Source organism: Notolepis coatsorum (genome assembly GCF_963971535.1).
Source record: "Notolepis coatsorum genome assembly, chromosome: 17".
Lineage (NCBI taxonomy): Eukaryota > Metazoa > Chordata > Actinopteri > Aulopiformes > Paralepididae > Notolepis > Notolepis coatsorum.
In genome coordinates this window covers 56,234,248-56,246,215 of record NC_140181.1, presented here as the reverse complement: position 1 = coordinate 56,246,215, position 11,968 = coordinate 56,234,248, and the positions used below count along the sequence as shown (strand labels likewise).

Sequence of the window (11,968 nt, the reverse complement as noted above, 5' to 3'; positions counted from 1 at the left end):
TAAACAAGATGAAAGTCTTTCTCTGGTCTGCATCACCTTAACAATTGTGTACTGTATTGTACCCATTCTGCAATCTATTAATAAAGTTTTCAATCAATCAATCAAAATAAACTGAACTAAAACTAAATAATGCAACTTCTTTGTAAATCCCCCTTTTTATTTTATTTTATAATAAATGGCCATATTAATGAAAGAATGCCCGGGATTTATCAGATTCTACAACAAGTTTATGTTGTTGAATATAATAGAGGGTGTGTGTGCGTGCGAACGTGTGCGTACAGGACAGTGCTCCTCCCGGGAGGGGGGCTACACTGGGTCCGATGGGAGGGGTCTGCTGGAGGAATCAACCCCGCAGCACAAACTTTACTATCTAGTCTAGTGTACTGTAGGAAGGACTCATTACATACACTACGACCTGGCTGTGCTATTATAGTCCAAGACTGTTCGAAAAGTTGACGAGACCGGGATAAAAATGAGATCTCTAGGCGCGTTGCTTTTTTCTTGTGTTTCTCTCCTTGTGTTTGTACCACCGGCGCGTTCCAAAGAGCAGCAAACACCCGAAGGTAGGCCGACTGGAGGAAACACGCTCTTTGCCTTTATTGCACTGTAGGCCATTCTGTGTGCATGCCAGGCTATTCCACGAACATACTTTCCATTGCAGTCTGTCTGTAATAGCGTTTCCACTGACTCTCTAAAACAAGTTTTTTGGGACACTGGACTTTTCACCGGCTATTCTCGACGCGTCCGTGCCGCTGACGTGGACAGTCGCCTGGGCTTTTCTTCTGCTCTGATTTTGTGACATTTTAACACATAGTTGTCGTTATAACGGGAAATGGTAGCTTATAATACACGCTGCATGTAAAATGAATAACAGACCAAAGTTATAGTGGTCTCTACTTGTTTACTTGTACTAATTTTTATGCTGCAGGGTGGGACTGATCTACACTATTATATGAATTCCGCTTCAGGACAGATGTCCCATGTAATGTGTTGGTATACGGAGGAGAAAAGGCACCTTTTGCCAAAAGCTTGATTCGTTGCTTCATCAAAGTACTGTTTTCATTCTGGGCTGAATTGCATTCAGTAATTTCATGACACAAACTTTTATCACACAGTCATATTCACACAGAGGCAGATATAGACCACACGTCCACTGGATTATATAACAATTGAATTACTGAATTAGATTCCATTCCTGTCAATCGATAAGGCTGAGAGGAACATGGTTAGTTATACTGGTCCACGTGCATACAATCTATGAAATGCTGCCTCGTCGCTGCTGGCTTCATTCATCAACGCTAGATCAGAAATGTTTGTGCAATTGTGAGTTATACAGCCCTATTATTATCCTGCGAGTTTGATTGCTTGATTGAAAACTTTATTAACAGATTGCAGAATGGGTACAATACAGTACAGCTCAATACACACAATTGTTAAGGGGATGCAGACCAGAGAAAGACTTTCGTCTTGTTTACATCAGGGTCCCCCATTTTCAATTCATCATGCAGCATACGACATACATGACATACAGATAGACAGTACGAGGCAACTGGATTCGCGAGATCACAAATCGGTTCTGTGTAAATGAAGAAAAAAAAAACATCTGGTGTATCGGGTTATTCACCCCCCCTATAAAATACAATAATTACACTGCTACTACTGCACTGAGTGGGTTACGTAAGTTATCCACGTGGGTCCTTGCCACCGCTTGCATTCTGAATTAATTCCAACATGAACTTCAACTTCGTGTCTTCCAGGCGATCTTCTAGTTGTGACGGTGGCGACCCAGGAGACGGATGGCTTCAGACGTTTCTTGAGGTCGGCTAAACACTTCAACTATACTGTTAAGGTAGGTCAAAACGCACAGACGGGAGAGATTAAAGTTTTTGGCCCACAGCCCATTCCGTTTTGTGACAGTGACCCTCTGTCACTCGCAGTCTAAGGAGAAAACAGATTGAATGAATGAATGAAAACTTTATTTAACAGATTGCAGAATGGGTACAATACAGTACGGCTCAATACACACAATTGTTAAGGGGATGCAGACCTGAGAAAGACGTTTGTCTTGTTTCCATCAGGGTCCCCCATTTTCAATTCATATAGACATTTATGACATACACAACATACATGACATTTATGGCATAGGGACATATAGGTATTTAGTACTGATACATTTGTGACATAAACGGTATTCAAATATACAGTACTGTTACCCCTAGATCCTGACAGAGTATATACATATGATGGGGAGGGGACTGTACATTAGGAGGGGGTGGGTGGGTGGGAGAGAAATATACATACGGCGGGGAGGGAATATATACATGAGGTGGGGAGGAGACTGTCTATTAGGAGATGGTGGGGGTTTTGGGCATTTACGGTGGCCAGTTTCGAATTGCAGCCTCCCGTAGGTGCTCTTTAAGAGCGGTTTTGAATGTGGGCAGGGATTCACATTCCTTTACAGCTTTGGGTAGGGCGTTCCACATTGTTGTGGCATAATTGCGAAACGTGTTTAGTCCCTTGTTTGAGCCGAATCTGGGTTTAACATGATTTGTTGAGCTTCCTCTGGTGTAGTGGTTGTGGTATTCACTGACCTTTGGGACGTATTTTGACATGTACATGGGCACCCCGGTCGTATAGTGTATCTTGTAGATCGTATAGTGTATCTTGTAGATTCCTATTTTGGCTTCATGGCCAGTGAACCTCAGGCTATGTGTGAAATAATTAGTGGACTCCGATTCATATTCAGATTCAGATAGTTTTATTTGCCTTATGCAACAAGTACAATGGCATTTTACTCTCCGTTTTCTCCACTGCATAAAGGAATTAAAAAGCAACAATTTACAGAATAAAAAAGCAGAAATAAACAATACACTTTTGGAGATATGGTTTTCACAGATGTTCTCTCCTGTGGGGTTGACCAGGCTAATGCACAGTTGCGATGAAAGTCCTGACACACTCAGGTTTGTGTGTAGATTAATTGTATTACTCATTCAACTAATTTCAATTGGAATATATGGCCAACTGCCCATGCAAACATGGTTTTAATTAAAAGGGGCCTCAGCAACTAAGTTCTAAAGGACCCAGGTCCGGAACCATACAGCTTCCCAAAACATGATAATTTTGACTAGTCTTAATAATATTGATATTTCTTTAAAGTTTAGATGTTAAGGGATAGTTCAGAGTCCCTTCTCAGCACAATCCATGCTAACTCTGGCTAGTTAGCCACAACCCAATGCAAAGTCAATGGTGCCAAGCTCCTGTCTGTACAAGCTGACTGAAGACAACTGCAATCTACTCCACAGTGCAAACAATGTAAATGTCCACCCCCCCCCCTCCTAATAGACAGTCTCCTCCCCATCATATGTATATATTCTCTGTTAGGATCTATGGGTTTGATTGATTGATTGATTGAACATTTTATTAACAGATTGCAGAATGGGTACAATACAGTACAGCTCAATACACACAATTCGTCTCTCGTCTTGTTTACATCAGGGTCCCCCATTTTCAATTCATCATAACATATATGACATACAGATAGACAGTACTGCTACATCTATACATTTATGACATACCAGATTTACAAATACAGTACTGTTTGTGATACAAAAAAGCGTCTAAAAAAGAGAGTATATACATTTGACGTAGAAACTGTACATTGGAGGAGGTTAGGTAGGTGGAGGAAAACTGTACATTGGGGGGGGGGGGGGGGGGGGGGCTGTACATTGGAATATCGACGAAACCTTACTTGGTCCCAAGAAGAGGGTCTTGTGTATTATTGGGTTAGGACATTTACAGGGGCCAGTTTCGAATTGCAGTCTCCCGTAGGTGCTCTTTGAGAGTGGTTTTGAAAGTGGGTAGTGATTCACATTCCTTTACAGCTTTGGGTAGGGCGTTCCACATTGATGTGGCATAATTGCTAAACGTGTTTAGTCCCTTGTTTGAGCCGAATCTTGGTTTAACATGATTTGTGGAGCTCCCTCTGGTGTTGTGGTCGTGGTATTCACTGACCTTTGGGAAGTATTTTGACATGTACATGGGTACCTTAGTCGTGTAGTGTATCTTGTAGACCAGGCCCATTGCAAGTTGCTGTACTCTGTGTCGTCTACTCTAAGCCATCCTAGGTAGTCAAAGTGGGCAGGGGTGAGGTGGGTTCTAGGAGTAAGGTCAAGTAGTAGTCTGACCAGTTTGTTTTGTGATGTTTGTAATCTTGTTTTTAGCGCCTTTGAGGTGCTTTGGTATTGGTACCATGAGGTGCAAGCATAGTCGTAGTACCCTTGAATGAGTGCTCCTCCCAGAGTCTTCAGGGTATTCTTGTTTACCAGAGAAGAGATTCGGTACAAGAATCTAGTTTGTTGGTTGACTTTTTTTATTACATTGGATGCCATTTTGTCACAGGAAAGATTTGAGTTGAAAGATATTGTCACCCACTGTAACTGAGACAAATAACGGAGTTTGTTATTTGATCCGAAGAGAATGGACTCTGTTTTACCCAGGTGTAATGATAGTTTGTTATCAGCGAGCCAGGTGCAGATTCTGCCGAGTTCTGAGCTGAGGGTTTTTTCAACCTGTAACTTGTTCTTGTCAGAGACCAGCAGCCAGCAGGGCAACAGTACTGTATATTTGCATATCGTATATCTCACAAATGTAACAGTACTATATACCTGTATGTGATGTATGTCCCTATGCCATAAATGGCATGATGTCATGTATGTCATAAATGTCACTATGAATTGAAAATGGGGGACCCTGATGTAAACAAGACAAACGTCTTTCTCTGGTCTGCATCCCCTTAACAATTGTGTGTATTGAGCTGTACTGTATTGTACCCATTCTGCAATCTGTTAAATAACGTTTTTTCATTCATTCATTCATTCATTCATTCATTCATTCATTCATTCATTCATTCATTCATTCATTCATTCAGGTATAATCAGAAAATAGGGCTACGGTTAAAAATGAATCAGAACCATTCCTTTAAAGAAAATATGTGTGTGTGTGGCACTGCTGCTAACTATGCAAGTAGGCCTAGATGCTCAGCAGTCAAATAACCTACAATTAACCTATGAGCAAACGTAAAGGTGCTATTAGATAACATTTAGCTACTAGATGCTGTACACTAGATCACCAGCATGTAATTTATCCAATCAGGTGCATTCCACGTGGGGAAATGGGAAGTTTAAATTCATTAATCAATATTTTTTGGGGGTGAACGGCAATACTTCCACACCTTTTTAAAAGCTCTGTGGATGTATTATTATTATTTAGATGATTTCTCTACATACATCTTTTAACATACATTATTTATAGCACCTTTAAAGTGACACTGCTGGCTCATGTACTGCAAATAGGTCCACTCAGCAGGGTATACGACTATACGTGGTAGGCTACACAAGAACAAGAAGAACTACAACAGTTGTTTGACATTTCATGGTGTGTATGTATGTATATATGGTATCTTGCTTGTGTCTTAATGTGGACCTCTCTGCACACTGTTCCACAAACTGGGATAAGAAGTGAAGTTGATCTGATCTTGAAGGTGCTGGCCCGGGGGGAGAAGTGGAAAGGAGGGGACTACATGACGGCTCCCGGAGGAGGTCAAAAGGTGCGCCTCCTCAAAGCAGCCCTGGAAGAGATAGAGGAGAAGGAGGACAAGATCATCCTCTTCATTGACAGGTAGACCACTGCGTTGTGAATCAGTAGGGTTGGCGAGGGATTTCTTTGCTAGCTTTATTTATACTAGTGCAGTCAGTGCCCGTTCAAAGCGTGGCCATTCGAAGTGCGTGCCCCGATTGGCCGATTGCTTGTCCCCCAGAAGTGTTGCTTGCAGCGTCGCATTAAAAATCTGTCCGTCCGGAGCACGTTTTTGAGAACTGCACATTCACCGCTACACTTACTTGGGCCCTCAGCAATACACCTGAGGTCAAAGTGTGAAGTAAATCGGATGAACAGTTCTCGAGATATACAACGGAAAGTAGGAGCATTATAGCTATTTAAACATATTAGTGCAGTGCACCCATTCGTGGCGTGGCCATTCGGAGCATGTGGCAGTTCAGAGCGGGCTAATCGCTTGGCTTGTTGCTTGCAGCGTTGTCAGGGGGCGTGTCCATTCGGAGCATGTGACTGTTCGGAGCTGGCCAATTGCTTGGAAGTGCTGCTTGCAGCGTAGTGGAGACCTGCGGTATGGCTGCTTGCAGCTTTCTCAAGAACCGATCAATTTCACACTCGAGTCGACACTGTACTCCCATGGGTCCTTAGCAATATACCAACCAGATGTAAAGTTTGTTGTTATATCTCCACCATCTGGTCAAATAGCACCACGTTTGACACTGAACTCCTTAGGGTTCTCAGCAATACACCCACCAAGTGTGAAGTCGATTGGATGACCAGTTCTCGAGATATGTGTAAAGTTAGTTTATATAGCACCACCATCTGGCCAAATTGCACCAAATTTGTCACTGCCCTCCCCTGGGTCCTCAAGAATACCTCCAAGCGTAAGTCGATTGGATGAACTCATTCATTCAATCTTTATTTATACTCGATAATACACTGAGTAATTAAACTCATTTACAGTGCCGTCGAGATGTTACATACACAAGTGTCACCTGTGTATTCACTCACTCACCTGACAGACATACTAATTATTTAATCTCCATACAATGCCTTCCAGCCAGAGACTGACTCCTCGCCACCCATATGGGATATATCTATCTAAACAAAGGACGTGGGAGGAGGGGTAGGGGGACAAAAGGAGGGGTAGGGGGGAAGGGTGTCGAGGAAGGTACAGGAGAGGGGGAGGGGAAGGGGAGAGAATAAACCTCAACACAACCTTGGTAAAAAAAAAAAAGCAATAGACCCACCAAGTGCGAAGTAGATCAGATAAACGGTTCTGGAGATATGTGTAAAGTTTGTTTGTTGTTATAGCGCCACCATCTGGCCAAATGGCACCAAAGACACTCCCTTAAATCCTCTGCAATACACCCACCAAGCGGGAAGCCAATAGGATAAACCGTTCTCAATGCGAAGGACAAACACCTGGCCAAATGTCACCAAATTCAACACTGCACTCCCCTGGGTCCTCAGCAATACTCGATACACCGAATGAACGGTTCTGGACTCTGGAGATATGCAAATGCAGATGCGCACACAAGTAGACACGCAGAGATTCCTCCTTTATAGTTAGATGATGCTGCTACAGTGCCAGCTATTGGCCAAATGGCACCACATTTGTCACAGTCACTTGGGCATCATATCTACACATGTCTACCAAATGTGGTTACAATAGCACACCGTGTTGAGGAGATATGACATTCATTGTAATATAAGCCCTGCCCACAGCATTTGAGCAAATCTTGAGAGCCAGTTATAGCTAAACCGTTTGGAATATCAGAAATCCAAAAATAAATTTTTTCTGGCTTGGAAAACCACTCTCAAGGAGCACCTACGGGAGACTGCAATTCGAAACTGGCCCCTGTAAATGTCCTAACCCAACCCCCTCCAATGTACAGTAAATGTCCTAACCCAGTAATACACGAGACCCTCTTCTTGGACCAAGTAAGGTTTAGTCGATAATCCAATGTACAGTTACCCCCACCCGCCTACCCATCCCCCCCACACACCACCCCACCCACCCACCTCCAATGTACAGTTCCCCACCCCACCTACCCAACCCCCCCCCTCCAATGTACAGTTTCTTCGTCAAATGTATACCATATACTCTCTCTTTTTCTTTTTACTCTTTTTGTATCACAAACGGTACTGTATTTGTAAATCTGGTATGTCATAAATGTATAGATGTAGCAGTACTGTCTATCTGTATGTCATGTATGTCATATATGTTATGATGAATTGAAAATGAGGGATATGGAATCCGCGATCACGGAATCGCGGACGGAATCGCGGAATTGAGCAATAAAAATGGAATCTACTATAAAAAAAAAAATTTAAATAATTTTTTTTTTTTTTTTTTTTTTTTTATGTTGTGGGACTTGTACAGCACTTTGTTCAACTTTGTCAGTGCTGTAAAGTTTAAACCTTTTAAAATCTTAGACAAACAAAACACTTTGCTTTCATGAAATATTGTAAGCCGTCATTTGAGGCTTTATAAAAGCAGCACAATGAACACAAATCTGTCAGTGCTGAGTCCGACCTCGTCTTAAATAACAAACAGCATTGCTTGTTGTAGTTAACAAAGAGAGGCAGAGTTGATTTTGCAAAAATATATATAATATTTTTTTTTTTTTTAAATAATCAAATTTAATTTTCATATTCGAATCCCATGCCCATCGAACGAAGCTTCGAAGCTTCAAAGTATTTAAGACGGCCCTATTAAATGGACTGTTATATCTTATTAAATTGTGGACATTTATTCATTCCCACTTATTAGACACTATTTCTGATGGTAAAATGAGCGTACAAAGCAAAATACAGAATTCTGAAATATTAAAACGGAAAAAACGGAATTTGGAAAAAAATAAAATGGAATTTGGAAAAAAATAAAACGGATTTCATATGGCTCTACCCTGATGTAAACAAGACGAAAGTCTTTCTCTGGTCTGCATCCCCTTAACAATTGTGTGTATTGAGCTGTACTGTATTGTACCCATTCTGCAATCTGTTAATAAAATGATCAATCAATCAATCAGGTCACATCGTTTTTCATATTCGGATCTAACATCTTTAATAGGCCTCTTTGTTTACGGTTCAGTGGCCTCGTGGGTAGAGTGTCTGCCCTGAGTTCGGGAGGCTGGGAGTTCAAGCCCCGGCAGAGTCATACCAAAGACTATTTAAAAATGGTACCCATAGCCTCCCTGCTTGACACTCAGCATCAAGGGTTGGTTTGGGGGGAAGTCCTTGCGACATACTAGCGTCATGTCCAAGGGGTGTACTTGTACATCAAGCTGCCTCACGCTACGGAAACAGGAGATTGGCTCCTGCCCCATGTGCCGTTACGGCTCGAGAACCATTGGTTCTCAAAGGCAAACTTCTTCTTTCTTCTTCTTTGTTTACGGTTTGATTATCACTGATACACATAATATAGACATTTAGATGTTTATAGCTGTCAGAGTCATAGGTCTTTCTCATATACTCTGCCTTTCCCCCGTTCTAAGCTACAAAATTCACAGCAGGAAATATATTCAATCAACTCAATGGTTAAAACTCTGAAAATGCATACATCCCATAATAGAGAAAAAAACCATTCCTTCTAAATGTGCAACTGTTTTCACACCTTCAAACAGTAGAGCCCAGTAAAGTAATCTCTCTCTCTCTCTCTCTCTCTCTCTCTCTCTCTCTCTCTCTCTCTCTCTCTCTCTCTCTCTCTCTCTCTCTCTCTCTCTCTCTCTCTCTCTCTCTCTCTCTCCACAGTTATGATGTGGTGTTCGCATCAGGTCCCAGGGAGCTGCTAAAGAAGTTCAAACAGGCGGGGCACAGGGTGCTCTTCTCCTCCGAGACCCTCATCTGGCCCGACAGGCACCTGGAGGACAAGCACCCGCAGATGAGAGAGGGCAAACGCTTCCTGGGTGCAGGGGGTGGGTACCTGTACAATGTACAAGTTTGTTGTTGTTGTGACTAACCGTGAGTGATTGACATTGACGGTCATAGAGGTGACAGAGGAAAATCGAGACTTGGAACCCGCTGGATACGTCCGTCATTAATAAGCTGACCTAATAGAAAAAAGAAAAAAAAAGAAAAGACAGGAAATATATTCAATCAACTCAATGGTGTTGAGTTCTCAGTTCTATGGCAATTTTAAAATAGACAGTAATAACATAGTAAAATAGAATAGATTAAAATAGTGCAATAGTGCAGTGCAATAAAATAGTTCTCATCTACAGTACAGCAATCAAAGTGCTTCAGCAAAGCAGTATTTTAGATGTTTAGTGCTGTCAGAGCCATAGTTCTTTCTCATATACTCCACCTTTTCCCCCATTCTAAGGTACACTATAGAACAATTACAGTTCTGAATTACTCCCTCTTGCCCATCCTTTTCTTCTCCTCCCTACCTGCCTCTCTGGCTCCTCTACCCTCTCTACCTGCCTCTCTGTCTCTGGCTCCTCTACCCTCCCTACCTGCCTCTCTGTCTCTGGCTCCTCTACCCTCCCTACCTGCCTCTCTGTCTCTGTCTCCTCTACCCTCCCTACCTGCCTCTCTGTCTCTGTCTCCTCTACCCTCCCTACCTGCCTCTCTGGCTCCTCTACCCTCCCTACCTGCCTCTCTGTCTCTGGCTCCTCTACCCTCCCTACCTGCCTCTCTGTCTCTGGCTCCTCTACCCTCCCTACCTGCCTCTCTGGCTCCTCTACCCTCCCTACCTGCCTCTCTGTCTCTGGCTCCTCTACCCTCCCTACCTGTCTCTCTGTCTCTGGCTCCTCTACCCTCCCTACCTGCCTCTCTATCTCTGGCTCCTCTACCCTCCCTACCTGCCTCTCTGTCTCTGGCTCCTCTACCCTCCCTACCTGCCTCTCTGTCTCTGGCTCCTCTACCCTCCCTACCTGCCTCTCTGTCTCAGGCTCCTCTACCCTCCCTACCTGCCTCTCTGTCTCTGGCTCCTCTACCCTCCCTACCTGCCTCTCTGTCTCTGGCTCCTCTACCCTCCCTACCTGCCTCTCTGTCTCTGGCTCCTCTACCCTCCCTACCTGCCTCTCTGTCTCTGGCTCCTCTACCCTCCCTACCTGCCTCTCTGTCTCTGGCTCCTCTACCCTCCCTACCTGCCTCTCTGTCTCTGGCTCCTCTACCCTCCCTACCTGCCTCTCTGTCTCTGGCTCCTCTACCCTCCCTACCTGCCTCTCTGTCTCAGGCTCCTCTACCCTCCCTACCTGCCTCTCTGTCTCAGGCTCCTCTACCCTCCCTACCTGTCTCTCTGTCTCTGGCTCCTCTACCCTCCCTACCTGCCTCTCTGTCTCTGGCTCCTCTACCCTCCCTACCTGCCTCTCTGTCTCTGGCTCCTCTACCCTCCCTACCTGCCTCTCTGTCTCTGGCTCCTCTACCCTCCCTACCTGCCTCTCTGTCTCTGGCTGGGGCTTAAAAGTCTTATTTCATTGAACAGATTTGCAGTGTTTAGGGTCTTAGAATGTATTGACATTTGAAACTTGCAATGTCATTCAGTGAATCTTTTCATCATCCATTCACTGCCAGTTGATAACAAGAATCTTAAACTAGACATAATACTGTATCTAACGAAGAATTCCTCTTCTTCTTCAGACTCCATTCTTAGGTCACAATTGAGCAGGGGTTCTCAATAATTTTTTTATACCACAACCCCATTTAATTTAGGATTTTTTTTGGCGATCCCACACTTAATGTATCGCATAATTTCAACATAGAATTAAGGAATATCAAAATAAAAGCACACGTTGTTGAACTTGCTGATGCATATTTATTAGAACATTTAATTACAGCACTATGTTATCAATCCACATTTATAAAACGAGGCATATTTAGCCAAAATATGTTGCCAGAACATAAAAAAAAAGAAAAAAAATAGTATTGATATTTTTGTAATTTTTTTACTTGCCAATGCGACCCACTTTGGGTCGCGACCCGTAGTTTGAGAACTGCTGCAATAGAGCAACCTTTTAGGGTAAAAAACTAAAACCTTTTAGGAAAATGCACCTCAGGTGTTAGGATGACATTTTAGTGACATGTGGTGACTTTCATGGGTTCATGTAGTGTTTGACACATTTTCAGATACACTGGAAGCCTATGACAACGGTGAACCGGCCAGAAATAACCGTAAAAGATGATGAAAAAAGAAGGGGTGTCTTTTTTGTAACAAGGCAATAATTAGCATTATTCACTTTGATGCAACGTGATGTACAGATGTGGAAGTGCCTGTTCACAGTGTGTTGTGAAAGAAATGTGTTCTGTCATGTCGCAATATCATTATGAACTTAAACGCTCAGTAGGAGTCTGAACCAGAGCGCGTCTTTGCACACCTTGCAAAAGCATTTCACGTCGCTCTGTTGTCGTA

The 11,968-nt window shown here is 43.0% G+C and overlaps 1 protein-coding gene across 1 annotated transcript in view; it reads left to right on the top strand.

Moving 5' to 3' along the window:
* The first annotated feature begins 332 nt into the window (after positions 1-332).
* Positions 333-11,968, top strand: part of plod1a (procollagen-lysine, 2-oxoglutarate 5-dioxygenase 1a) — a 57,018-nt gene continuing 45,382 nt past the window's right edge. The window contains exons 1-4 of the mRNA XM_084332765.1: positions 333-563; positions 1,758-1,849; positions 5,540-5,676; positions 9,367-9,530. Coding sequence (XP_084188891.1) covers positions 473-563; positions 1,758-1,849; positions 5,540-5,676; positions 9,367-9,530 — 484 coding nt within the window. The 5' untranslated portion in view covers positions 333-472. The remainder of the gene's footprint in view (positions 564-1,757; positions 1,850-5,539; positions 5,677-9,366; positions 9,531-11,968) is intronic.